This window comes from Rhincodon typus, chromosome 6 (assembly GCF_021869965.1).
Source record: "Rhincodon typus isolate 14 chromosome 6, sRhiTyp1.1, whole genome shotgun sequence".
In the NCBI taxonomy this organism is placed as follows: domain Eukaryota; kingdom Metazoa; phylum Chordata; class Chondrichthyes; order Orectolobiformes; family Rhincodontidae; genus Rhincodon; species Rhincodon typus.
Genome location: NC_063337.1, coordinates 56,599,714 through 56,626,204, shown reverse-complemented (window position 1 = coordinate 56,626,204; position 26,491 = coordinate 56,599,714). Strand labels below are relative to the sequence as shown.

Here is a 26,491-nt window from a genome sequence, read left to right as displayed (position 1 = left end):
GGCCTGCTGTGTTCCTCCAGCTCCACATTGTGTTATACCTGGAATGTTGTGTGCAGTTTTGGTCATCTTATTTCAGGAAGGATGGTTTTTGATATGGAGGAAGTGCAGCAAAGGTTTACCAGACTGATTCCTGGAATGGCAGGACTGATACGGGGAGATTTGAGTCGGTTAAGATTATATTCACTGCAGTTCAGAAGAATGATGGGACTTCTCAAAAAAAGCTATAAAATTCTAATAGGACTACACTGGGTAATTGCAGGAAGGATGTTTCTGGTGCCCAGGGAGCCTAGAATCAGATGTCATAGTCTAAGGGTATGGGAATGGCAGCTTAAGATTGAGAAGAGGAGAAATTTCATCATCCAGAGAGTGGTGGGCCTGTGATATTTTCTGCCACTGACAGTGATTGAGGTGACAGCATTGAATGGTTTCAAGAGGAGTTAGATATAATTCGTAAGGCTATAGCGATCAAAAGGTCTGGAGAGGAAGTGGGAACAGGGTGTGGAATTAGATGGTCAGCCATGTCTGCAATTTCAGCCATAATCTGCAGGAGGTGGTTTGCTGTTGAGTAAGGGGTTGTCATGCTTTTGTTATCTTGTAGTTATAAGGGATCACAGTGCGGGTTGTTTTGACTATTTTCCTCCCAAATTTGAAGGGCTTTTGTTTGAAGTTCCTTTGCATTTATAGGTATGATATTCCGTGATGATTAAGTACTTTCCCAGTGGATATTAATACTAGATCGTTCAGTGACCAGTCATTTGTTTGGGACACTTCACTGCCTGAATCTTCTAATGGCTAGGAGGTTGTTTGCTTATGTCTGGGACATGAGTGGGGGAAATGATAACTGAGGCAGATTCTTTGTCTGTATTCCATGACATTTCAGGTTTGTCCTGCTGCCAGGTTCTCCAAATTCGCAGTTTTCATCTAGCTTTGGGTATTTTAGCACCTTCCCTCCACCCTCTAGAATTCCTTAAGCAAAATGAGTCTGTTTTCAGTGTCAAGTGATCTGGTGTCAAGGCACTGCATTCCTTGTGCACTTCTGGCATCAGGACACTATCATTTAAGGCTAGCATCATTGCAACACCAGAGTGTTTTATAGCTTAACAAAATGATCGAAGATCTGAAGATTTCAAGTGGATTGGGGTGTGGGGACGGAATCTGCTTCTGGATTATAGCAGGCTGAGGTTTATAAAACCTAATAATCTACAGAAGGAAAGAATTTCACACAAAGAACTTGTTCTGTGAGCATTACTGGCTACAGGCACAGGATTATTAAGTATGTACAAAATATGATAGTTTGCCATTGTTGTCCTCCTCACCATCTTGAAGATTTGTAGGGATTCATCATAATCCCACACTATTGGCATATTGTGACCTCCATGCACAAAATGGCTTCTTTTCAGCAGATTGTATTGCTTTGGGACATTGCTAGCTTGATCTTGTTAAGATGGAGCCATTTTACTCATTTTGCAGCTGGATCACATACACAATGGGGGCTAGCTTTGTCCACAATACTACAAGGCAGCTCCTTAAACTGGATTTAAACATGACCACCCTTGCATTTTGTATACTATTGCCTCATCAACTATGCACCATTCCTGCAGTTTGTTTGGAGCTAGTACATCTGTTTCTTTGATGGAATTTGCCAATATTGCTGGCTGCCTGCAGCTTCTATCCTCTGATTTTCTCTAATATCTTTAAAGGATTTACCAGCTTTCCCTTCATGAGCATCCAATTGTGGATATTTGTTATTGAGTGGACTTACTGCCAGACCCTTAATTGTGCCAATCCAAATTCCCTTTGCTTTATTATTACTTCCTGCCACCATTATCATTTTGATTATCAATACCAAATTGATATATTCAATTATTAAGTAATTTAATTGATTTATTCAATGTGATGTCATTCCATTCTTATTTTAAGTGAGACATCCCATTAATTACCTTTTATTTTACTCGAACTCTGGAGAACTTTATTGCCCAATTATAAACATGTTTTCGTAATATTTTCAAAACAGAAACCATTTACAAATGCTTCTAAGCATTAGCACATTTTCTCTAATGCAACTTGTTTGATTGCTCAAATAACTGTTGATGAATTAACAGGTTTTATTAGTGTCCAACTAATTGCTTTTCAAAAGGGACAATATTTTTGCCACATCACTGAAACCATCGAGACTGTGTATATAAGACCATAGAAGAAAGGAGAAGAATTAGACTATTCAGTCCACTAAGTTTACTTCACCATTCAATCATAACTGATATGTTTCTGAACTCGATTCTCCTGCCTTCTCCCTGTAACCCTTGATCCACTTAGTAATCGAGAACCTATCTATCCCTGTTTTAAATACACTCAATGACTTGGCCTCTGCAGCTTTCTGTGGCGATGTGTTCCACGGATTCCCACCTTGCTTAATAAATTCATCCCTTTCTCAATTATGAAGAGTCATCCCTTTACTCTGAGGCTGTGCCATTTTGTACAAGTCTCTCTTACTAAAGGAAACTTCATCTCCACATCTATTGTATCTAAGTCTCTCAGTATTCTATAGTGTCAATGAGATTCCATCTCTCCTAAACTGTACTCAAGTCCTCAACCACTCCTCATGACAAACCCTTCATTTCCAGAATCATTCTTGTGAACCTTCTCTGGACCCCCTCCAAGGCCAGTACATCCTTCCTTAGATATCAAAACCAAAACTGCTCTCAATATTCCAAATGTGGTCTGATCAGAGCTTCATACAATCTCAGCAGTGCATCCCTGCTCTTGTATTCTAGCCCTCTCAAAATGAATGCCAGCATTGAATTTGCCTTCCTAACTTCCAACTGAAGCTGGATGTTAACCTTCAGAGAATCCTACTGTAGGACTCCTCAGTGCCTTTGTGCTTCAGATTTTAAAAGGTTTTCCCCATTTAGAAAATAATCTGTCCCTCTATTCTTCCTAATAACCTCACACTTTCCCACATTGTATTCCATCCACTAGTTCTTTGCCAACTCTCCTAGCCAATCCAAATGTTTCTGCAGTATCCCCATGTCCTCAACACTACCTGAACCTCCATGTATCTTTGTGCATTAAGAGCAACAAAGACCTCCAGTTCCTTCATCCAGATCATTAATGTATAATATAAATAGTGTGATCTCAACACTGCGCCCTATGGAACTTCACTGCCATCTGAAAAAAGATCCCTTTAACCCCACTCTTTACCTTCTGCTAGACAGCCAACCCTCCATCCATACCATACCTTGACCAATACCTTTCTGTCCTCATGTCTACAATGTAGTTCTTTGGTCAGGGTACCAATTCCTTCTTCAGCGTCCATTCCACCACCATAAGGCAAACCCAGTTTACATTCATTAACATGAAATAAAATAAAACACAATTACATGATTTAAAGTGATTGATATAGGGTAAATAATATTTTGGCTTACAGAGCTTACATCAGAGAGTGTAAACAGTGAAGGCATTAGTTTGCTTTTAGTTTAGAATAATCAAGGATTATTAAGAAAAACCCAGCAATTGAAAGCTTTTAGGGCAGTTTTGATGGTAACCATGACTGAGGTCAAAAACAAGTAGAGTTTCTTTCCAAGAAAGAAATACAGGACAGTTCAGGGAAAGCTTTATGAGTACTGGTGTAGGAAGACTTCACAGTTTCCAGGACAGAACTGGAGACAAGCAGTTAAGTCAAACCTAAAGATTTGATATTGAAAGGTAACTTCTCTGAATTTGACTCATTGTTAAGTGGTGTTGAGGAATAGATAAGACTTTGCTTCATTGCAACGTTTTAAGATCTTTCAAACTGAGTTTTATTTAGTGTGTTCTATTTAAATTTTTTTATGTAATAAAACTTGTCTCGTTGGTAAAGAAAATCTGCAACCACATTTCATGCTGGGATCTGACCCATACTTGAATTTGTTAGAAGGAAAAATGTGAAACAAATTGTTCAGGAAATATTGATTTTTTGGATTCTGATGGTCAGATTGCACCATCTCAGTGTACTACACACCTAAAAAATATATAACATACAATAGATGTTTTATAGTTGAAATTGAAATTTCCATTTAACATCTTTAAAGGACTCAAGTTGATTACAAAAGTATGATGAAACATTAATGGCTCCAAGGGAATGAAAGATGTCAAGTAGGGAGTTGGGGGGCCATGTTGGACAAAAATATTGATTGAAGGAGGGTATTAGGAAGGAAAGGGAGTTGCAGAGATTTACAATGGGAACTCTAAGTGTACGGCCTAAACAGTCAAGGTCACCTACCAATGGTGGAGTGAAGGATATCGAATTCACAGAGTGCTGTAAATGGTTACAGAGGAGAGGTAATAACATGACATAAACACAAGGATGAACATTTTGAATTGTAGATATAGGGGAGTCAGGAGCTAATGTTGGTCATGCTTCTGAATGGTTGCATGGAAGTTGAAGCCAGTTAAATTATCAAGTGTGGAAAATGGGAGGCTGGTTTAATTTAAGACGATGGATGAAAAGGGGTGGGGAAAATGGAGTGTGGTTGTGGTAGAAGCAAAGGACAAGGTTTTCAGACTTCAATATTTGACTGGAGGGAATTTCAACCTAGAGAGTTTGGATATTGCACACATACAAAAGCAGACTACTGCAGATGTTGGAAATATGAAATAAAAGTTGAAAATGTTGGAAATACAAAGCAGGTCAGACATTATCTGTGCACAGAAATAGAGCTAACTGAAAGTTGAGTGCAGGAAGTACTTTTTTTAAAAAATTCAGCCCAAAAAATTGCAAAGAAATTTGAAGGTGATCTCTTGCTCAAGAAAGAGATGTACAATTGGGGAATTGGAAGGAAACAAAAGGATAAATCAAAATACACCATTCATTTAATTTTAAGCAAATTTATTGTATGAAAATTTAATTATCATTATGTCCAGGAAATCATCCGTACTGCTGCTGTTTCTTGATTACATAAAGAATGCATGTACATGTTATGGTTTACATTCAAGATTTCTTTCAGAATCAGTTTCATATTTTAACAGTGTAGCCAGAAGAAATTTTTTAAAATGATTTTATATTACAATTGCAGCACTTGGACTTAATGGCTAAAAACCTTACATTTATATTGCACTTTTCAAAAACTGCCAGTATCTCTAAGCACTTTACAGCAAATTTGTGCATAACAAACTCCCAAGAATAGCAATGTGATAACAAACACCAATCTATATTTTTGAATGTTGATTGAGGGATTAATATTGGTCAGCACATCAGCTTTTCTTTGATACAGTGCCAGGGGGTCTTTTAAATCTACCTGAGCACTCAGATGAGGACTCAGTTTAACAACTTGGCCAAAAGACTCCCTTAGTGCTGTACTGGAGTGTCAGAGTCAGAATTTTTCAGCTTAGATTCTGGAATGGGTCTTGAATCTGAAACCTTATGACACACAGGCAAAGGTGTTATCAATTGAGGCAGGGCTGGTATGGTCACAAATACAGGATGACAAAAAAAACAGTAATGTAGAATCACTGCCTTTGTGGCTTTGATCATATTTGGTTGTGCGCTGTAATTCTAAATTCACAAATTACCTCCTCTTACGATCATGCATTCACCAGTGTCAAACTACGTTGGCGAGTCCTGAAGAAATTACATTGTTCTTTTCCTCCAATTTATGCATTTAGTTTGGGATCTGTATGAGTTGGAGGAAGTGCCAACATTTTCACGTAAATTGCATAGTGTTTGGAACTCAGATAGACTCCGAAGAGAGTTTGGAGGATTAATATGAAGCTCAGTTTCCTCATAACTGGCTGACAAACAGTAATCCAGAATCGTAATATATTTCCTCTCTGTGGCATTGGGGCTGTATTATATCTGGAGCAAAGACAGCAAAACACAGTTAGAAAATAAATACTATTTAGAATACTTGTACATAAGAGGTAAAGGTAAAGTTGCCAAAGTCTTACTGGACCATAGGCTTGCTCTCCCATCAGAAAAATACTACTGGTGATCATTTAACCTGACGGTCACTATGCCTTAGACAATGGGAGGGTTTGAAAAAGATGGTTCTTCATGGTAACCTCAGCTGGTGCAGAAATTAAACCCACGCTGTTGGCATCACTCTGCATCATAATCCAGCAGTCCAGTCATCTGAACTGTAGCGATGGAGAAATGACAGCAGACATAGGACAGGTAAAGGATGCTGCTAACATTCTTCAATCATGATTAAGCAACTTAACAGAATTAAACAACTATTAAAAAAGGACAGTGAAGGTGGTTATCTCAGAGTACAACGGGACTTTGATCAGACGGACAGATGAGTGGCAGATGGAGTTTAATTTAGATCAATGTGAGGTGTTGCATTTTGGTAAAGCAAATCAGGGCAGGACAACCACTTAATGGTAGGGTTGTGGGAATATTGCCCAACAAAGAGAATTTGGGGTGCAGGTTCATAGCTCCCTGAAGGTGGAGATGCAGGTAGACAAGGTAGTGAAGGTGGCATTTGGTACATTTGAGTACAGGAGTTGGGATGTCATGTTGCAGCTGTGCAGGACATTGGTTTTGCTACTTTTGGAATACTACATTCTGTTCTGGTCTCCCTGCTATAGGAAAGATGTAGGTAAACTTGAAAGGGTTCAGAAAAGGTTTACAAAGTGTTGCTGGGGTTGGAGGTTTTGAGGTATAGGAAGCGGCTGAATAGGCTAGTGCTTTTCTCCCCTGGAGTGTTGGAGGCTGAAGGATGATCTTATAGAGGTTTATAAAATCATGAGGGGCATGGATAGGGTGAATAGCCAAGATCTTTTTCCCAGGGAAGGAGAGTCCAAAATAAGAGGGCAGAAGTTTAAGGAGTGAGGGGAAAGATTTAAGAGGAATCCAAAGAGCAACTTTTTCATGCAGAGGGTGGTCCGTATACAAATGAGCTGCCAGAGGAAGTGGTAGAGGATGGTACAATTATAACATTTAAAAGGCATCTGGATGGGTATATGAACAAGAAGGGTCTACTGGGATATGGACCAAATGCTGACAAGTGGGGCTAGATTAATTTAGGATATCTGGTCAGCACGGACAAGGTGGAACCTAAGTATCTGTTTTCACATTGTACAACTCTATGACTCGATGAATACATTTATTTGGATTTTTAAAAATTAAAATCCCTTTTGTCTTACAACTGCAGCATGGTGGCTCAGTGGTTAGCACTGCTGCCTCACAGTGCCAGAGACCTGGGTTTGATTCCATCCTTGGGCAACTGTGTGGAGTTTGCATGTTCTCCCTGTGCCTGCATGAGTTTGCTCTGGGTGCTTCGGTTTCCTCCTACAATCCATAGATGTGCAGGCTAGGTGGATTAGCCATGGGAAATGCAGTAAATAAACACGATTGTCATTACAGCGACATGGCTTCAGGAATAACAAAGATTGCATCCTGAACATTGACAAGTATAGGACATTAAAAACAAAGGTATATAGGTAAAGGTGACGGTGTAGTACTGCTAATCAAAGATGGCATTTGTGCTAATAGTTAGATATGATTTTGGCTCAGGAGATCAGGATGTAGAATTGGTTTGGGTGGAGATGAAGAAGATTAGGGGAAGAGAGGTAACTACTGGGAGTGATTTACAGGCCCCCTAACAGTCACAAAATGTGGGACACGATATGCAAGAAGAAACACTGGGTGCTTGTGATAGAGGGATGGCAATAATCATGAATAACTTTATTACAGATATGAACTGGGAAAGAAAACAAAAGATTTGTGGTAGTAGCCTGGATGATGAGTTCATATGATGCTTAAAATAGGTTACTACAGCAACATGATTTGAAACTGACTTCAGAGCATGGTATATTAGACAATATATCATTTTGTGTAATGCGATGGGATTAGTTAATGACCTCAGCTTTAAGGCACCCCGGGCAGCAATGACCACGGTATGACTGAATTTTACATCCAGTTTGAAAGGATGAAGATGGAGTTTAAAACTAGTATTTTAAACTACAATATGGGGAACTATGCAGGCATGAAATCTGAACCAGCTAAAGCAAACTGGCATGCCAGGTTAGGGGACAGAGCAATGGAAACACAGTAGTAGACGCTTAAAGGGATATTTCTGAATACTTAAAATAAGCTTATTCCTACTACAAAAAAAAAATTCTAAAAGGGAGGACCCACCATCTAAGGTTAATTGAATAAGTTAGGGAAACCATCAAACTGAAGGAAAAGCACACAACCACAAAGATGAATGATAGGTCAGATGATTGGTCAAAACAAAGAATATATAGAGAATAATTAATAGTTTAAACAGCAGGAAGAAATTAGAGTATGAGAGCTAGCAAGAAATGTAAAAATTGACAGCTAGAGTTTCTACGGGTATTTAAAAGAAAAGAGCACGCAAAGTGAGTATTGGTTCTCTAGAGAATGGGGAGTTAATAGTAGATAAAAGTGGCAGATGAAAAACAAATATTTTGCATCTGTCTTAACTACAGAGAATACAAAAGTATTTGAATAATAGCTGTACATCAATAGATGGAAAGGAGTAAGGTACTTGGTGACATTGTGATCATGAGGGAAGTGGTACTAAACAAACTGATGGAACTGTGGGCTGTCAAATATCTAGGTCCACATGGACTTCATCTTAGGGTCTTAAAAGAGGCTGCTAATGAGATCATAGATGCACTGGTGTCAAATTTTCATACTCCCATAAATTCAGAAAAGGCTCCACTGGACTGGAAAGTAGCAAATGTAACCCTCTGGTCAAGGTGTTAAAAGTCTAAGCCAATCTGCTTGATGTCTATTGTGGGGAAGGCATTAGAATCAATCAATCAGTCAATCAATAAAAATGACTATAGCTGTGCACTTAGAAAATCTTGGCTTATTATTTTTCTATCAAAAGGAAATATTGTTTAATTCATTTATTGGAGTTCTTTGAAGGAGTAATATGCACCGTGATTAAAGGGGAGCCCCGAGATGTATTATACATGGATTTCTAGAAGGCATTTGATAAGATGCCACGTCAAAGGTTACTGTTGAAAATAGAAGTTTACAGTGAGGGGCAGAATTGCGAGAAAGATGGTTGGCTGGCAGAAAACAAAGTATGAATAAATAGGTCTTTGCCTTATTGGCAGAATGTGAATTTGGAGTCCTGCAGGGATGTGTGCTGGGGACTCCATGTTTTACAACTTACGTCAATGACTTAAATGAGAGGAGCAAAGGTACGGTAGCTAACTTCACAGAAATCACCTTGACAGGTAGGAAAGCATGCTGTGAAGACGACATTGGTAAGTGCAGACAGGAAGAGGTAGGTCGAGTGAGTAGGCAAAAATCTGGCAAATGAAGTATAATATGTGAAAATGTGAAGTTGTTCTCTTTGGCATAAATATTAGAAAAATGCATTTAAAGCAGAGAATGTCTGCAGAGTTCTGAGATGCACAGGGATAGCACATACTCAAGAAAGTTAATGGGATGTTTTCTTTCATTATGAGAGGGACCAAACGTAAGAACAAGAATAGAAAGTGTTGTTGAAACTCAGCGAGTCTAGTAGCATCTCTGAAAAGAGAAACAAAATTAATGCTTTTAACTCAATATGACTCTCCTGTGGAAGTGAATGTGGCTGGGAAATTATGTTTTTTCTGCTGTTGACAAAAGGGATAGAGGAGCGAGTAGAACAGATGGTGAGGGTGTCCAGATCAAAAGGCAAAGGGAGTGCTAATGATACTGAAGGAAATAGAAGGATGCAAAATAAGTGTGAATGACAGGTCCGAACAGTAGTAAATAGGTCAGATCTGCTGACAGCAAACTTATACTATCAACATGGGGCAGGGATGTACATGTACAATCAAAATGGAGGGCAGTGTTCATACTCTGAAATTGTTGAATTCAGTACATTTAATTCTGAAAGCTGTAAAGTGCTTAAGTGGAAAATGAATGCTGTTCCTGTATGTTGGGCTTTGCTGGAACACTGCAGCAAGCATGGTTGAAAATGTCAGCTTAAGAAGAAGAATTGTGTATGGAAATGGTAAGCAATTGGAAGGTCAGGAACAATCCTACAAATGCAGTGAAAAATCAAATGGGATTTAATTTTCTGAATCATCCATATAGATAGTTTCCGTTCAGTCTTAATACTTGGCAGCATTTTTTGATTAGTTACAGGAGTTCGTACATAGAAGTGTACAGCATGGGAACGGACGCTTCGGCCTATGTTGTTGGCTGAACATGACGCCAAAATTAAACTAATCCCTTCTGCCGGCCCTTGGTCCATATCCCTCCATTCTTTGCATATTCATGTGCTTGTCTAAAAGTGCCTTAAATGCCCCTATCGTATCTGCTTTCCACTACCCCACCTGGTAGTGTGTTTCAGACTCCTAACATTCTGTGTAAAAAAAAAACTTGCCCGTCATATTTACTTTGAACATTTCCCCCTCACCTTAAATGGATGCCCCCTAGTTTTAGACATATCAACTCTGGGAAAAAGACTTGACCATCAACCCTATCTATGCATCTCATAATTTTATAGACTTCTATCAAGTCTCCCCTCAGCCTCTGCTGCTCCAGAGAAAAGAAACCTGAGTTTTTCTAGCCTCTCCTTATAACTAATAACTTATCTAGGCAGCGTCCCAGTAAACCTCTTCTGCACCCTCTCCAAAACCATCACATCCTTCCTGTAATGTGGCATCCAGAACTGAAAGCAATGCTCTTAAATGTTATACCAAAGTCTTATAATCCTGCAACATTACATCCTGACTCTTGTACTCAATTCCCTGATCAATAAAAGCAAGTATGCCATATGCCATCTTTCCCACCCTATTTACTTATGTGGCCACTTTCAGGGAGCTATGGACTCTTACCCCAAGATCTCTCTGTATATCAATGCTGTTCAGGGTCCTGCCATTAACTGTGTACTTTTCGTTAACATTTGATTTCCCAAAGTGCAGCACCTCACACCGACCTGGATTAAACTCCATCTGCCATTTCTTCACCTATATCTACAACTAATCTATATCCTGCTGTATCCTTTAACAACCTTCTACACTATCCACAACTCCACCCATCTTTGTATTGTCCGCAAACTTACCAACCCACCCACCTACATTTTCATCCAAGTCATTCATACATATCACAAACAGCAGAGGTCACAATATGGATCCCTATGGAACACCACTAATCACGGACGTCCAGACAATGAAATATGCTTTGAGTGTGTATTTTCTGCAGAATATTCTATAATTTTATCCCCATTTATAGATGATTGGTATTAAATGCAACCTTTCTCCCCACAAAATTGCAAATATACTCAAACATGTTTAGGGTGCTAGGAGTGACTATAGTATCAAAACAATTCTTTGTGGCAAGACAGTACAAGCAAATATCATCCTCACCGTGATGCAAGGCCAGCATTTATTGGTAAGGCCAGGAGAACAGGATACAAGCCTCCTCCAAGAGAAGCTACTAATCCTCCTCTAACTAGGGCACATGTGGGACAATTGATTTCACCTAAACAAAAAAAAAATCCACTTTTCAATACAAAAATCTCATTTTAAATTTTAAGAACAATTTCAGCTTTATCTTTAAATAGCTATCCTGTTAATTAAGATGGTATATGAGCATCTTCAAAACCTACTTTAATCTCTTTTCTAGTTTCCTCCCTGCGCCGACTTTGCTCAAACTTATCTTCTTCTGCCCCTCTCAACCCCAAATGCTGGGGCATTTTACTGTTTGAAAGAAGACTTTTATAAAATGGATAGTTGTTAATAATGGCCAAATCCACTTGACAAATCTCTGTAAAACTAATCATGACTCATTTGGTCAAATAAAATAACAAAATCACAGTCAGCTCAAGGTAAAGTTGCCGTAGTCCCAGAGGACCATAGGGCTGTTCTCACATTAGACAGATGACTGGTGGTGGTTTAACCTGTGGGTCACCACACCTCAGACAAGGGGTGAAGGTGAGAGGGTGGGTAACCTCAGCCAGTATGGGAATTGAACCTACACTGTTGGCGTCACTCTGCATCACAAACCAGTCGTCAAGCCAACTGAACTAACCAATATTACACTGCTCCAAAATATCTTCAATACTAAAAAATCAGAATGTGCTATTATTTTGGATCTAGGTAGTATAAACAACATGCTTGCACTATCCATAACAAATACCTTACCAACCTGAAAGCAAAGGCTTTGATACAGCAGCATTATACCCCGCTACTGTAGTCAGGAATGGAAGAATTCCCATTGGTAAACTGGAAGCAAAACGAGCCTGTGCAATATTGAGTATTCTTCGAAAGAAACTGTTGGCAATTAAACCTGCAAATGCTGAATTTATCCCAAGGTAGATGGGTCCATATGAAAAAAACTTTCTGTGGGGAGAAGAAGAAATCTACTTTTCATTACAAATCTCAACTGCTAACATGAGCTAATGTACAGAAAATCTTTCATTAACTGTTACTTCACATTCAGTGTTCAAGAAACATCTGAGATGTGCGGAGCTACCTCCATCGCGCATATACAAATAGTTTAAAATACAAGATGTGGAAAGAAAGAAAGAATTGATTTAAGGGTGGCCAGAGTGACAGCGATTAACTTTATCAGTAATGATTCTACTACCACACATCTATTGCGGAACTCCCAGATTAAGTTGAATCTAAAGTATTCTTATCTGCACGCATGAGGAAACCCCTACCTTGATTCCAAACTAGTGCCTTATTCAAATAAGACTATCTTACTTCTGTGATTACTACATTTTCAAATTCCTATGACGTCTTTTTAACTATGCTTTAGAATATTATTCCCTTTTCAAGGTATCATATTCTAGAGTAATTGTATAATTCTAGTGTAACGTGCTTTTGTAATTCCTCCAACAATTTTCTTGCTAAAATGAGAGATTAAGTCAAACATTTATTCCAGATACCATGATGAATGCATTATAACTATAGTTATTTTAATCTCCTAGATTGCTCAGTAGTGTTGATCATTTATTTCTACTCCATTTAAACAAGCTACGATGATCTATAGATAGTATTGGTTTTTCCTAACTTCAATTGTCTTACACACTAAATAATAAAGAATATGTTTACCATTACAAGTTTGCATGCATAAAAATTTATACTACGTTGAGAAGAAATTTGTGCAGTATACATCTGCGGCTAGCTATTTTCCAAAACATTTTCTTTATGAATTCTGAACAGTGCAATGTAAATCTTAACCAAGGCCTCAGTCCCTGAGTTTGCATAATTGATTTCATAACCTGATTGAACTAAAATGCTCCAATGAAGAGGAAGAAAAACTGGACCCAAGAACAAATATGGATAACAATTTCACTTTCTTTGGCTACAGTATTGGTATTGCTAATTCAGACAGAAAAACAAGGCAAAAAGGTAGAAAAGGTAGAACGCAATCTTATGAAATACGAAGAAAAACAGCTGATGAGCAAAACAACAACCCCAACATGGGAGTTCTATCAAGTAAAACTTCCAACAAGCATCTACACTACTCTGTTCCAGCTGTTAAAGAACTTGCTTTAACGTGCCACAATCATGCTGTTCTAAAACTGCAGATTTGGGGAAGGGGATGGAAACCTATCCAACTGTCATTTAAACATCACCCTCAAGGGGAGACATTTAGAATTTGATTAAACCTTGCACAACATTATCAATTCTCCTAAGAGTGTGAGATCTTTCAAGGTTTCTGAGAAGACAGGAGGCAGAGTTCAGGCAATTTGCAAGTGCTGTTAACTACAGAACCAGTGAGGAACAAGAAACCTTCACTCTCCTAAATCCCATTGATCTGCTTTATTCGCCTTCACAAACATTCAACTACTAACATGCATGAGCCATTACAGCAGCTCAGTTGTAGGTAGTTTTCAACCTTCATTATGGAAAGAGAAAGCTTCAAGAAAGACAAGCCAGCAACAATATTAGCAACCAAGCTCACTGATATCGTCACATGTAACTTTTATTCTAGAGTTGCATTTCTGACCACACATTTGGTGGGTGATTCCAGGTGGTGTAAATGGTCCTTGGTCTTGAGATTGCTGACATTCCTTTCTCGGGTTCCTTTGCTCTACTTCCTCCTGCTGATGGGTGTTTTCAAAGTACAGTGTTCCTTCATACAGGAGGCTCAAAACAAGAACAAAGAACAAAGAAAATGACAGCACAGGAGCAGGCCCTTTGGCCCTCTAAGCCTGCACCGACATGCTGCCTGTCACAACCTGCCCGGGCACTTCCAACCAGAAGTGACAGCCCCTCAGGGCTCGTCTCCCTGTCTCACCGCGTAAGTGAAAAAAACGATAAAGTGATGGTATTTCACCAGCGGCCGAGGCCTCCCACTTATTCTACACCTCTCATGTCTCCTCCAAGACAGTTCCCAGGCATCGATGTCTGCGCTGCATTTCTTGAGGTAAGCCTTCAGGGAGTCTCTGAAATGCTTCCTTGGTGCTCCTCTCATTCAAGTTGTGGAAAAAGATTTGCTTTGGCAGTCAGAACTCAGGTGTTTTAAATCCAGCAGAGTTGGTTTCGAACATTTCATAGCCTCAGTACTGGTGCTATTGGCTCCTTCAAGGACACTGATGTTAGTACATCTGTCCTCCCAGCTGATGCAAAATAGTCCAAGTTTCAGAGTTTTATAGAAGGGTCAGAAAGACGACTGCCTTATTCACAAAGGTGTTAAGCTTGAAGGTTCTCTTCCAAAAGAGTAGAGCTAATATTGTCATCTGTATACTGAAATTCCACGTTTTTTTTCTTGGATTTCAACTGGTTGAGGTTGAAAGGTTTTCTTCTGTAGACAAAGTCCAAACCACTGGGATCTCATTTTTGACAAGATGAAGAATCGTGGCGATGAAGACAAAGAAAAGGATGGGGACAATTGCACATCCCTGCTTGACTCCATTTTTGACCTCAAAGGATTCTGTCATATTATCGTCAGTGAGGAACGTTGCTGACATTTTGTCGTGGAGAAGATGAAAAATGTTGATGAATTTCTTTGGATAGCCAGCCTACGACAGGGTCTTGCATAGCACTTTCTGATTGACTGAGTTAAAACCTTTGGTCAGATCAATGAAGGCCATTTAGAACGGTTTGTGTTGTTCTTATGATTTCTCTTGGACTTGTTGAGCAGTGAAAATCATGTCTTTAGTTCCATGGTTTAGTTATTAACCACACCTGATTTCCAGAAGAATTTCTCGAGAGGATTTGGGTGATGATCTTCTTGACAATACAGAAAAGGAGATTCCTCAGTAGTCCCCAGTCTACTTTGTCTTCTTTCTTGAATATGGTGGCAATGGCAGGATCTGTAATACCCAATAACTTTCGGCAATAGCTGTTTAATAAACTAACTTTTTATCTTGTTTGGAGCATAAAGTTGTGCTGCTGGTTATTTTTAAATTAAAGCAAACTTAAAAGGAGTTACAAGTGAGTTATCATAATATGCAATTCATGGACGACTCCAAAGATAGACCTGATGTAGTTGTGGCAATGGCCAGAAAATACATGCCGCATTGCACCTCTCAAGTAAGCCATGACTCAGCAGGGAATTTGTTAATGAAATTATTCAGATGAACCACAATTTAAAGGAGAATGGACTTTTAAGGAATACATTCACAAGTTTTCTGTCTTTCTAGCACTTGCAAAAAAGCATCACTCAAAATTGGCGGAATGGATTCCAGACTAGAAATGTCATTCAAGATTTTAGAAAGAAAACTATCTTGATGGTACCAAAATGCTATCAGACACCATCAAGGCCAGGAGATCCATTAGCTTTGGTTTACAGTTAGAGATATCTTTTCTGGAATATTTGTGCCCAGAGCAACAGGAATGGGTTATGGAAAGAACTTCTAAATTATAAATGGATAAATACTTTGGCTTTTTCCAGATCTAGGATGGCTTATTCTGGTTATAGGTTAATTGGCTGGTTTGTTCCCATTCTAGGAATGAGCATTTGCAAGCTAAATTGGTCCCTAAATTTGATAGGCAAGCAGAGAATCACATTTCCTCTAAAGGGAATTGACAAATTTAAGATGAATTGGAATGATGAATGGATGCTGAGAATGTGCGCACACTCTCTCTAGAGATTTAAAAAAAGACATGAGGAGCAACTTATTCATGTACAGGGTTTTGCGTATGTGGAATGAACTGAATGGAATGAATTTCCAGAAGAAGTGGTGGACCTGGGTACAGTTACAACATTTAAAAGACATTTAGATAAGTACATGAATAAAAAAGTATTGGGAGTGTTATGGGCTGAGTGCACGCAGTTGGGACTTGTTTAGTTTGGGATTATGGTCAGCATGGATTGGTTGGACTGAAGGGTCAGTTTTCATGCTGTATGACTATGAATGAACGCATGATTTATTGTCACATATATCTGAGGCGATACAGTGAAAAGTGTTTTGCCACCACAATCCAGTGCCATTTTGAGGTACAAAAGAATAAAAAGTACCGAAATAGACTTCATCTTCATTGGTCAGGGTCCCAAATATAGCTTCAGGACTTCTGCAAGATCCTCGCTCTGGGCCTACAGCAGCCGGGAGACCCCACTCTGGGCACCAACACAACTGCAGTCAACGAATTGCCACAGCCTCTGAAGGAGTCCGTGCTTTGGGCCTACTGCAGCCAGGGATCCCTGCTCTGCTATCGCCGCAGCCACCGCCATTCCAGGAGTCCACATATCAGGGCTACGAAACCTGGAATCCCCACTCACCATCACTGCAGCCAACACTACCCGCCATTCCAGGAGTCCTCATTGGGCCTATCAGCCAAGAGTCACCACCGACTGTAGTCCGGCCTCCCCACAATGTCAGGAAGATGAAGAGAAAGAAAAAAGACAAAAAGGAGAGGCAGAAAAAGAATGCAGCTGACCTGGAGTGGACAGGCTCAGCACGAATACTACTTACTGTGCTGGCACTGCCATCTTGACATTTAGAAGAACAAGATGTGATCTCTTGAAATATGTAGGATTCCTAAGGGGTTTTACAGAGTAAATGCTGAGAGGATAATTGCCCCCATGGAACAGTCTAGGACAGGAACCTTGATCAGTCAGGAAGCAAATGTTACAGGGAAAAGGTAGGTAAGTGAAAGTGAGAAATGTCATGATCGACCTGCCAGCGGAACTGGTAGATGCAGGTACAGTTACAACATTTAAAAGACATTTGGACAGGTACATGAATAGGAAAGATTTAAAAGGATAATGGGCCACATGCAGGCAAGTGGGACTAGTTTAGTTTTGGAAACTTGGTTGGCATGATGAGTTGGACTAAAGGGTCTGTTTCTGCACAGTATGGCTATTTCAAAGAAAATAACAACTTTACTTATATAATGCCTTTCACAACTTCAGGATGCCCAAAAATGCTTCATTTAAGTAGTAGTTTAAATGTAGTTGTTGTATAGTAGGTACCAACTTGTGTAAAGCAAGGACCTACAAACACAAATGCAATATTTACAAGATGATACATTGTTATGATTTTAAGGAACAAATACTGGACAAGACACAAGAAGAATTTTCCTGTCCTTTTGCAATACAGCCATATAATTTTTTTTACAATCGCTTGAGAGATATAGTTCAGATTTCGATTAATCTTTCATTGAGGAGATGGCTTATCTGACAATGCACCATGTCCTCAGTATTGAGCTGAACTGAGACTGAACCCACCTCTCAGGACAGATTACCATTAACACAGCCACAGTTAACATTGATGGAATGAGAAGGAGATAAAGATTAAATAAAACTGAATTATATTTCTGAATTAAGTTGACATTTCCACATTTCTTGGATGAGGAATTGAGGCAGTAGAATGAGACATCTGTCCTTCATTTCTGGCTATATCTGCAATGCTCCAGAAGGGAGAAAAATATTCAGGTGGAGGTTGACAAGTTTTCTTCCAAGAATTATAAAATTGTTTGCCTTTTTTCTGCATTCACATTTCACTCTTTCAAGATGTGCTTCACTTTCAATGGTTGCAGTTGGTACGTTACCTAACAGTAATACCCCAACGGTGAGTAGGGCAGCTACATAACCTCTTAAACACGATAATCAAATCAAAGCTTATTTCCTAATCTTTCCCACTTACATGTAATTCATTAAGGACCACCTTACAACGATTACTCAGATCTTGCTAGATTTCCACACGCCCCTTTTCTGACGTCCTTTTCATAACTGTACTAGACTGGACAGAATGAAGATACCCTTAATTCAGCACAGACTAAGGATGGTATGATGGCTGAAATATTTAAATCATGGTAGAGGGCATTTTTCTGACATTTGTTTTAGAAATTAAGATGAGGCCCTTGCTATTGAGGCAGAAAATAAGTTAGTAAGCATTTTGGAGATGTAGTGTCATTAACATCACTTGATTCCTACTTATTACTATAAATTAGGCTTAAATATTTATAGTTCCTAACCTTTTAATTGCAAATATTTGCTTTAAATTGTCCTGTATCACTGTGTAGACACTGGTTTTAAACGTTTCACTTGGAAACTATCATTATCACTTGCTGAAAGTTTATTTAGCTTAAATAAATGTGAATTGAAAGGTCCTTCATCTGAAGTTTTTAGTAAACAATCTTAACTATGGGGCACAGAAACAGAAATTGATGGATAATCTCAACAGGTTTTGCAGCATCTATGGAGAGAAATCAGTGTTAAACTTTTGGGTCTAGTGACCCTTTTTCAGAATCTTAACTACAGGTGTATGTTTGTGCAGACATAGATTAAATAAATACCTGTCTAATTCTGGAAGCTGTTGAAACCGTTCGAGAAGCATTTCCATGACATTTGGGTTGGATATACCAGTAAATAATGTATTATCCGCCATTCTTGAAACCTACAACAAATTAAGATTTAAAATTAGGTAATTGAAAATATTTTATTGCACGACAATGTCAAGCCAAAATGGCGCCAGAATATTATAACTGAAATGTGAATGCGTAGAATTTGTGAAAAGAAATTGCGAAGTAATTAACAGCATTACACCTGACTTTATTAGGTTCAGTTCTTCGAAATGAAAACAGCATTAGATAAAAAGAGAAATGCTACAAATACAGTAGGTCTGGCAGCATATAAAATAGATGAACGAGTAAAAGTGCATTCGTATACTTCGCAAAATGGTAGAAAAAATACCTGTGCGTGAACCCTTAAGTTCTACAGTGAACAAATATAATAGCTGCCGAGCACACTGTTATGAAGATAACAATTTCACGACTTTATACACTATCACAACAACACTTGAAACATTAATCTTTATCAAATATTAATATTCCACATTATGTCAAACTCCAGCACGCAGACATGTTGATCAACTGACCAAATTGCCCTTTCACCTACGTCGCCCCGCCCACAGAGGAAGCCCTATCCCCTTTCGACCAGTCAATTCGTCAGCGGTGGAGGCTCGTGGGTAGCGTCTAGACGCCAATCAAACGTGGCGCGAGCCTCTTCCGTTATTCAGTAAGAGCCGCGGCCGATGTGGGAGGACCGGGTAAAAAATTGGGTGGAATGGATGGGAAGATGAGATGGTGCAGAAATCGCAGTAGATAGCGAATTGCATTGTGCAAGGTTTAACAGATTTAAGCAAGTAGTTTTGGCTTCCCCGGGGAGGTGCGAATTTTACACATCATGCTTTATTGATATTTAAGTGCCGATTCTAATGTAATCAATGTAGCTGATAGGTGTTGGCCCTTTCTGTGTGTCCCGTGAGAAAGCCGTCCTGAGCTGCATAGTTGTCTGAATTAAGATACACGGAGGCCTGGCCCGGTCCCTGAAGAGAGATGTTTATATTCACCTCTGGAGCAGATGCGACTTGAACCCGGGCTTCCTAGTCCAGAGCTATGGACATTACCATTGCACCACAAGAGCCCTACTGCTTAATTATAACATTGTACTTGATGAATTTGTTCCTTCTCATTCTTCGGGGATAAACTATGGCCCTTGTTATTTGAGTGTAACTGTTGAAGGGCAATCAAGTTAATAACGATCACTTTAGTATTTTTATTATAAGGCATATTCGTATTTGGGAGCGATTTCCGATCCTCTTTTAGTCAGATTTCAGGGATGTTTCTGATTAATTTTTTTCTCAAACAGTGTCACGGATGGTGGCTGAGTCCGTCAGCGATGGGATTGAGACATTGATACGCGATGAATAAAACTGATGCTGGATTAATGTTAGGGACAGTCAGTGCGGGCTGACGGGCCAACTGCTGCTTCCTTCTTTGGATCCCGGCTCCAATCTGTTTAACTGCGTCTCACCGCCTGGCTGGGAAATTCTACAAGCTATCAAAAGAAATCACGAGAAGCACGATTTTTTTTGCCAAGTTGAGACTACAGCGAATGTCTAGATTCTCTTGGAACAAATCGATTTAAATCCTGCTTGTTTTATTTTCCTAACAAAAGTGCCAAATCCTTATGGGTGTTCTGAGTTTGAACTGGACAGTGAATTACCGTTCTATATAAAACATTTCGGAATTCCTTTCTCACTTTTAACAAATAGTTTCTTCGCAAAGCTTTTTATTGGGAGTTTGTGGATGTGTGTATTTGAGATTTGTTTGTATTCTTTAGCACATGTACTCCTTGGGCTTTCGTTACAACGAAGTTTAACTGCTTAAGAAGTTTCATCTGCTTGATGAGTGAGAAGAGAAAACGAGTGGTGTCTGCTATCAAGCCTACCTAGAACTAGCGAAGATAGGTGATGACACTTTGAGGGGAAAAAATGCCGGTGAAGAAACAAGGTGAGTTGGGTTTCCACGGTTGCGATATCTCGTTTGTGTTAATTTTTTTAGAGAAATGTTATCACTGACAAAGTGCCAAATTATGTTTTTTTTTTACCTTTTAACTGCGTTAGCTTCCAGGATTCAGAATCTTGTGACGTACTTCAAGGGGACTTTTTTTTTAAATAACCCAAGACTAATTCAATATTGTACGTACAGAGTGGTGTTTACTCCATTCAATAGTTGTTTAACCAAGTGATAGAGAATTTGGTTTTTGGTCAAGCTGGGCATCAATAGCTGACCTCTACCATATGCACGTATTTTGATTCACTGTTAGTTTCCAGAAGTTGCAAAGTAGATAATGCTAGGTTAAGAACACATTTTGCAAGAACTGTGTTTCTCTCCTGCTTTTATTGTTCCATTGGTGTTGCTTTTTGCTTATTTGATTCACTTTAAACTAAAAACAGACCAAAAATGGTGCTCTGCAGAACTTGGTGTTGAACGTGTGAAAAGGCGTCTGATGCCTATGATTTGTCAGGTTTGGCCTGACCAGGTGTGTGTGTGTGTATAATTCATTTTAACAGCTCACAGAAGTAACTTAAAATTCAGTAATGGAAGCCCCAACTGACCGGCCAGACTGTTTTTGCTATCAAAGTTCATTTCTCTATTTTGTAAATTGGGTACTTTCTGAATAGACCAATGAAAAACAATCTAAATTTGACTTTGTATTGTGGTTAAAATGTTAATTAGTATTGAGTATTTGTTATGACTAATGTTTGGATGTGCTTTTGAACTGAGCCAAAATAAAACTTTTTGTTCAATGTCCAATCTAGCAAATTGTATAGCAAACATATAGAAATGTGGCACAGCAAGTTAATAACCAAAAAATCTAACTAATATTAGCCAAATGTATACATTGTAGTGATTCCATATTGTCTCGTACTCTCAACATAAATGTTGTGTATTTTGGTCTAAGGACGTGTGTATTAATCACAGGATTTTCCTATTTTCATAAATAGCATGGCATTTCAACAGGGTTTATGCATCCAGTACTTTGAATGTAATGGACTTCCAATACTGCACATATAAGCACTTGTATTTAATAGGCTGTACAACAACATCATGATAAGAACACTATCAATGTATTCCAATATTTCACTGCTTGAAGTAATGCTTGCAATTCTGATTCAATATTACATTGCAATCCACGATTGGAGGATTTTCTAATGAATTATCTGTGTGTTTCAGAGGATTAGTTTGTTGCTAAATTTTGTATAGTGAAATGGACTTGGACTTGTATAATGGCAAAGATTGATATGTCAGAATAGGTCTGATTTGGTAATCTCATTTTTAAAATTGTCTGTTTACTTGTTAGCAGTTTTAGAACCAGATTTGAGTCAAATCTGCAGCAGATATCTCTTTATAGGATACCAGCTAGGAATCCATTTGGCATAAGATCCGCATTGGAGCCCAATATGTGCTCCTTTTTAAGGAACAGCCTTAAAGGGGTTTAAAATGTCACAGGTACTTTGACAAACTATGTAAAGAAGGTAAGTGGTTGGCTGGGGCAAGGTGGCAGATGGTGTTGATTCAGGGCTGCTTGGGTTGGGCAGTGTGGTGTCAGGTTTGTCTTGGGGGGAAGTTGGGAATTGGATGGGGAAGTTGTTTGGGGAAACTGGTACTTAGGGAGGTGTCTGGGGTTCAATGAGAAGCAGGTAAAGGTCTTCAGTTTTATAGTTACTGTGAAGTTTGATCTATCAAACCTTCTCTGGGTAACTATTGAGGTAAGTAAGTCAGAACTTTCCCAAGTCTCTAACTTGGTGATGGGGATGTTTTTGGGGGCTCCCGGGCACCAGGTAATCGTCACACATGAAGTTAAATTCCCTCGGTGAGAGCTGTATTGGGACTTTCACGTGATCCTGATGCTTATCCCTGTTTATGTTTCTTCACTGACAATCTTCTATAAGATCTGGACAAAGTGCACAAAATATTAGTGATTACTCACCAATACAAACAAATGATTGCAATTTATACTACAATTTATAGGAGAAAAAAGTTGCTGGTTGCTTGGCAAATTGACTCTGGTTGTGCAAGCTTTTCTTAAATCAAAAACATGCAGTGCAGTTTACAGAGAATGGGTCACCACATATGAATGTACGAACAAAGCAGTTTAAAATCATGATGCTGTGTGATTTGGAGGGGAAATTTCAAGCAGAGATTCCCTTACATTTGCTGCTCTTAACATCCTAGGTAGCAGAGGTGCTGATTTGGAAGGTGCTGTAAGGAGCCTTAGAAAGCTGCTGTAGTGCATCTAGTGTAGTGGAGGGAGTGAATGCAATCAAGTGGGCTGCTTTGGCCTGGATGGTGTCAAGCTGCTTGAGAGTTGTTGGGGCTGTATTCCTGCAGGTGTGTGGGAGTATTCTATCATACTAAGACTTGTAGCATGTAGATGATAGGACAGACTTCAGAGAATCAAGAGATTATTTACTCACCTCCGTGCCTTAATCGTTCACTTTTTTCATAGCCACAGTATTTATTTGCGTAGTCCATTTCACTTTGTGGTCAGTGGTAACCCTAATATGTTGATGCTGAAGATTCAAAGGGCTAAGGTAAGATTCTCTTGTTGCAAGTTGTCATTGCGTAACTTTTGAATATTTTAATGTTGCTTGCCACTTATACACACAATCCAGCCTTAAACTGATGTTTTGCTGCATACGGTCATGGACTGTTTCAGCATCTGAGGTGGTGCAAGTGATGCCAAAGTTGTAAAATCATCAGTGACCAAAACACCTTTCATCTTATGATGGAAGGAAAATCATTGAAACAACAGAAGATGTTTGGACCTAAGAATTGTTGGAGTCATTTGAAGTTTAGTGTTCTTGTTTTGCACATGTCAGGACAAACCGTTTTCTCTCTTTTTTCCACAGGGTTCAAGCTTTGTGCCACCAGAAGCCAATTCTAAAAGATTTGATATTTAACAAGCTCTTTGGTCTGGATAATCTATTTGAATATGATGCTTTCAATATCATACACAGTTGAGTTGGCAAATTTGGCATATTTGATGTGATTATTCACATTGGCTGACTCTAGGAGGGGGGTAAAATATTAGTAGGTATCAACTTTTTAAGTAGATGACTTGGGAATAGTGTATGTTCATGAATGGCAGGTTGATTTTTTTTCAACGCTGATCTGTGGAATGACTGGAGTGGCATGGTGGCTCAGTGGTTAGTACTGCTGCCTCACAGCGCCAGGGACCTGGGTTTGACTTCAGCCTTGGGTGACTATCTGTGTGGAGTTTGCACGTTGTCCCTGTGTCTGCTTGGGTTTCTGCTGGATGCTCTAGTTTCCTCCCAAAGTCCAAAGATGTGCAAATTAGGTAGATTGGCCATGCTAAATTGTCCAGGGATGTGTAGGTTAAGTGTCTTACCCATGGGAAATGCAGGGATGAGTCCGTGTGGACTTTTTGGGCCAAATGGCCTGTTTTCACACCGTCGGGATTCTGCTGTGACTGCTCGCTTTCTTAGAGCATATTCTGGAGCCAACTATACAACACATTATACTAGGTCTGGTATTGCACAACAAGATAAAATGATTAATTACTTAAGGCACATTTAAAGTAGCAACAATTATACAATGATGGAATTTTACATTGTGTGAATGAGAGCGGGTTGATCCAAAACTCAACTTTAAACTAAAATCGGGGCAATTAAATGACCATGAAAGGGGAGCTAACTAAAGTGAGGTAGTTAAGTGACAGATATTTAAAGGGGTATTTCAGAATACACAATAGGTACATTCCAACGAGAGAGAAATTCCAAGGTGTGGGACTATCATCTGTGGCTAACTAAGATGATTAAAGTATGAAACTTGAGGAAAATGTACACAATTACACGCAGCTTACTGGCAGGTCAGAAGTTTTTTGAATATTCTGATCAAAGAACAATTAAAAGATGTACAAGGAAGGAAAACCTAGTACAAGAAATATGCAAACAGTTTTTGTAGATAGTTTAGAAAGTTAACAAGTGAGTCTGGGGAGTACTTGATGAAAGAGTAAGGAGATGGCAGGTGAATTTATCAAGTGTTTTGCATCAGTCTGCTTGATTGATGATACATGTCGTGTCCTAGAAATAGCTGTAATCAGGAAGTGGAATGAAGCTGCCAAGGGCTGTAGATAGGCTAAATGAATGGACAATGATCCATCAAATGGAATGTAATGGAGAGAAAATGTGAGATTGTCCATTTTAACAGGGTATTAAAAAAAATCAAAATGGTGGGAGATTGCAAAGTTGAGATATAGAGAAATCATGTGTCCTAAAAAGGTTACTATGCAGGTTCTGCAAATAATTTGCAAAGTAAAATGGAATATTGTTTATTGCAAAAGGAATTGAATGCAAAAGTGAATTTATGCTTCCGTTGTATTGGTGAGATCACATCTGGAAGACTGTGTAGAGTATTGGCCTCCTTCTTTTAAAGAGGGATCCAAATGGATTAGAGACAGTTCCGAGAAAGCTTACCTGGAATGGGTGGATTGTCTTCGCAAAGATTGGACATACAAGCTTGTATTACCTGGAGCTTAGAGTAGGAGGTGAATTGCTTAAAGCATCTAGGATCTTCAGGCATCTTGACAGTGTGTATGTGGAAGGGATGTTTGCTGTTATGGAAGACGGGGTTGTTGTTTTAAAAAGGCGTTGGCCATTTGAAATAGATGAAGAGGATTTTTTTTTTTCTCAGGGCTATGAGTGTTTTGAGCTCACTGTTCCTGGAAAGGCGGTAGATGCAGAGTCTGGACGTTTTTAAGGAACAGGTAGATCGATTCTTGATAAGCATGAGGGTGAAAGGTTATCAGGGTCAGCAGTAATGTGGACTAATGAGATCAGTCATGAGATCCTGCTCCTAATTTGTATGTATGTAGTGGTTGGTGCTTGATATGCTTTATGTTGATTTCTCAGCCAATTTACTTGTGATATTGGAGGAAAAACAAAATGCAAAGAAGTAAATGAGATATGGTAGTCATTATCCTCTTGCATTTGGTTGGATTAATTGAAATGGAATGATACAGGGTGTGAGACTAGAGAGGTTAGTTTTTTTTGTCTGACTCTGCATGAGCAATAAACAAAGTTCTGAAATGTAGACTAAATTTGAGAATTGAATTGTGCTATTTCATACTTGAAATGTTATTATATGTGACACATACTACTATGTGCTTGAAGGCAAGACAGCAGTGTTTTGTTCTATTTACTACCAATAACTGGGCAGATACATATTGAATATTGCTGCCTGCTCTCTCCTGAGAGGAAAGAAATGCTATGTCTGTGCTTAAAGCCTGTGTCTGAAGAGATCAGTTGTTACCTGATGTAGGTGGCAACTAGACAGCAGTCAGTCTACAGTTTAAAATGGTCTGTGCTCCACAGCAGCTTTTAGTGTTGGGAATGTATCAAGAGACTTGCAAAAGGTGAGATGAGAGAATGAACTATTTACTTAAACATCTTTCTGGAAAGAGACTTTTAAAGATGATGGATGGGTTGGAAGAGAATTCTAGTGGATCAGGCTGAAGTCTCCAGCATTATAGTTGGCACAAATATAAGAGCATAGGGTTACACCAGGTCATCGTCAATGACAAAATGTCAGAGCAAAGGACCTAGACGAGTGTAGCTAATGATCAAGTAAGAACTGCCGATGCTGGAATCAGAGATAACAGTGTGGAGCTGGAGGAGCGCAGTGGGCCAGGCGGCATCAGAGGAGCAGGAAAGCTGACGTTTCGGGTCGGGACCCTTCTTCAGTAATGCTTCATTTCTGAAGAAGGGTCCTGACTCGAAACGTCAACTTTCCTCCTCATCTGATGCTGCCTGGCCCACAGTGCTCCTCC

At 39.1% G+C, this 26,491-nt stretch overlaps 2 protein-coding genes across 3 annotated transcripts in view; one reads left to right on the top strand and one right to left on the bottom strand.

Moving 5' to 3' along the window:
* Positions 1 to 4,847: 4,847 nt before the first annotated feature.
* On the bottom strand, positions 4,848 to 19,340 carry tmem126a (transmembrane protein 126A). 2 transcript variants are annotated; one of them, XM_020512728.2, is made up of 5 exons: positions 19,230 to 19,340; positions 18,649 to 18,749; positions 12,101 to 12,294; positions 11,320 to 11,434; positions 4,848 to 5,830 (listed from the first exon to the last, which is right to left on the bottom strand). In XM_020512728.2, the coding sequence occupies exons 2-5, from the start codon at positions 18,738 to 18,740 to the stop codon at positions 5,629 to 5,631; spliced, it is 603 nt and encodes a 200-aa protein (XP_020368317.1). In that variant the 5' UTR covers positions 18,741 to 18,749; positions 19,230 to 19,340; the 3' UTR covers positions 4,848 to 5,628. The 2 variants fall into 2 exon arrangements, with proteins under 2 accessions (XP_020368317.1, XP_020368316.1); XM_020512727.2 differs by lacking the exon at positions 19,230 to 19,340 and adding an exon at positions 19,046 to 19,223.
* A 14-nt stretch (positions 19,341 to 19,354) lies between these two features.
* LOC109935037 (disks large homolog 2-like) overlaps positions 19,355 to 26,491 on the top strand; it is an 890,971-nt gene continuing 883,834 nt past the window's right edge. The window contains exons 1-2 of the mRNA XM_048598394.1: positions 19,355 to 19,519; positions 20,003 to 20,646. Coding sequence (XP_048454351.1) covers positions 20,628 to 20,646 — 19 coding nt within the window. The 5' untranslated portion in view covers positions 19,355 to 19,519; positions 20,003 to 20,627. The remainder of the gene's footprint in view (positions 19,520 to 20,002; positions 20,647 to 26,491) is intronic.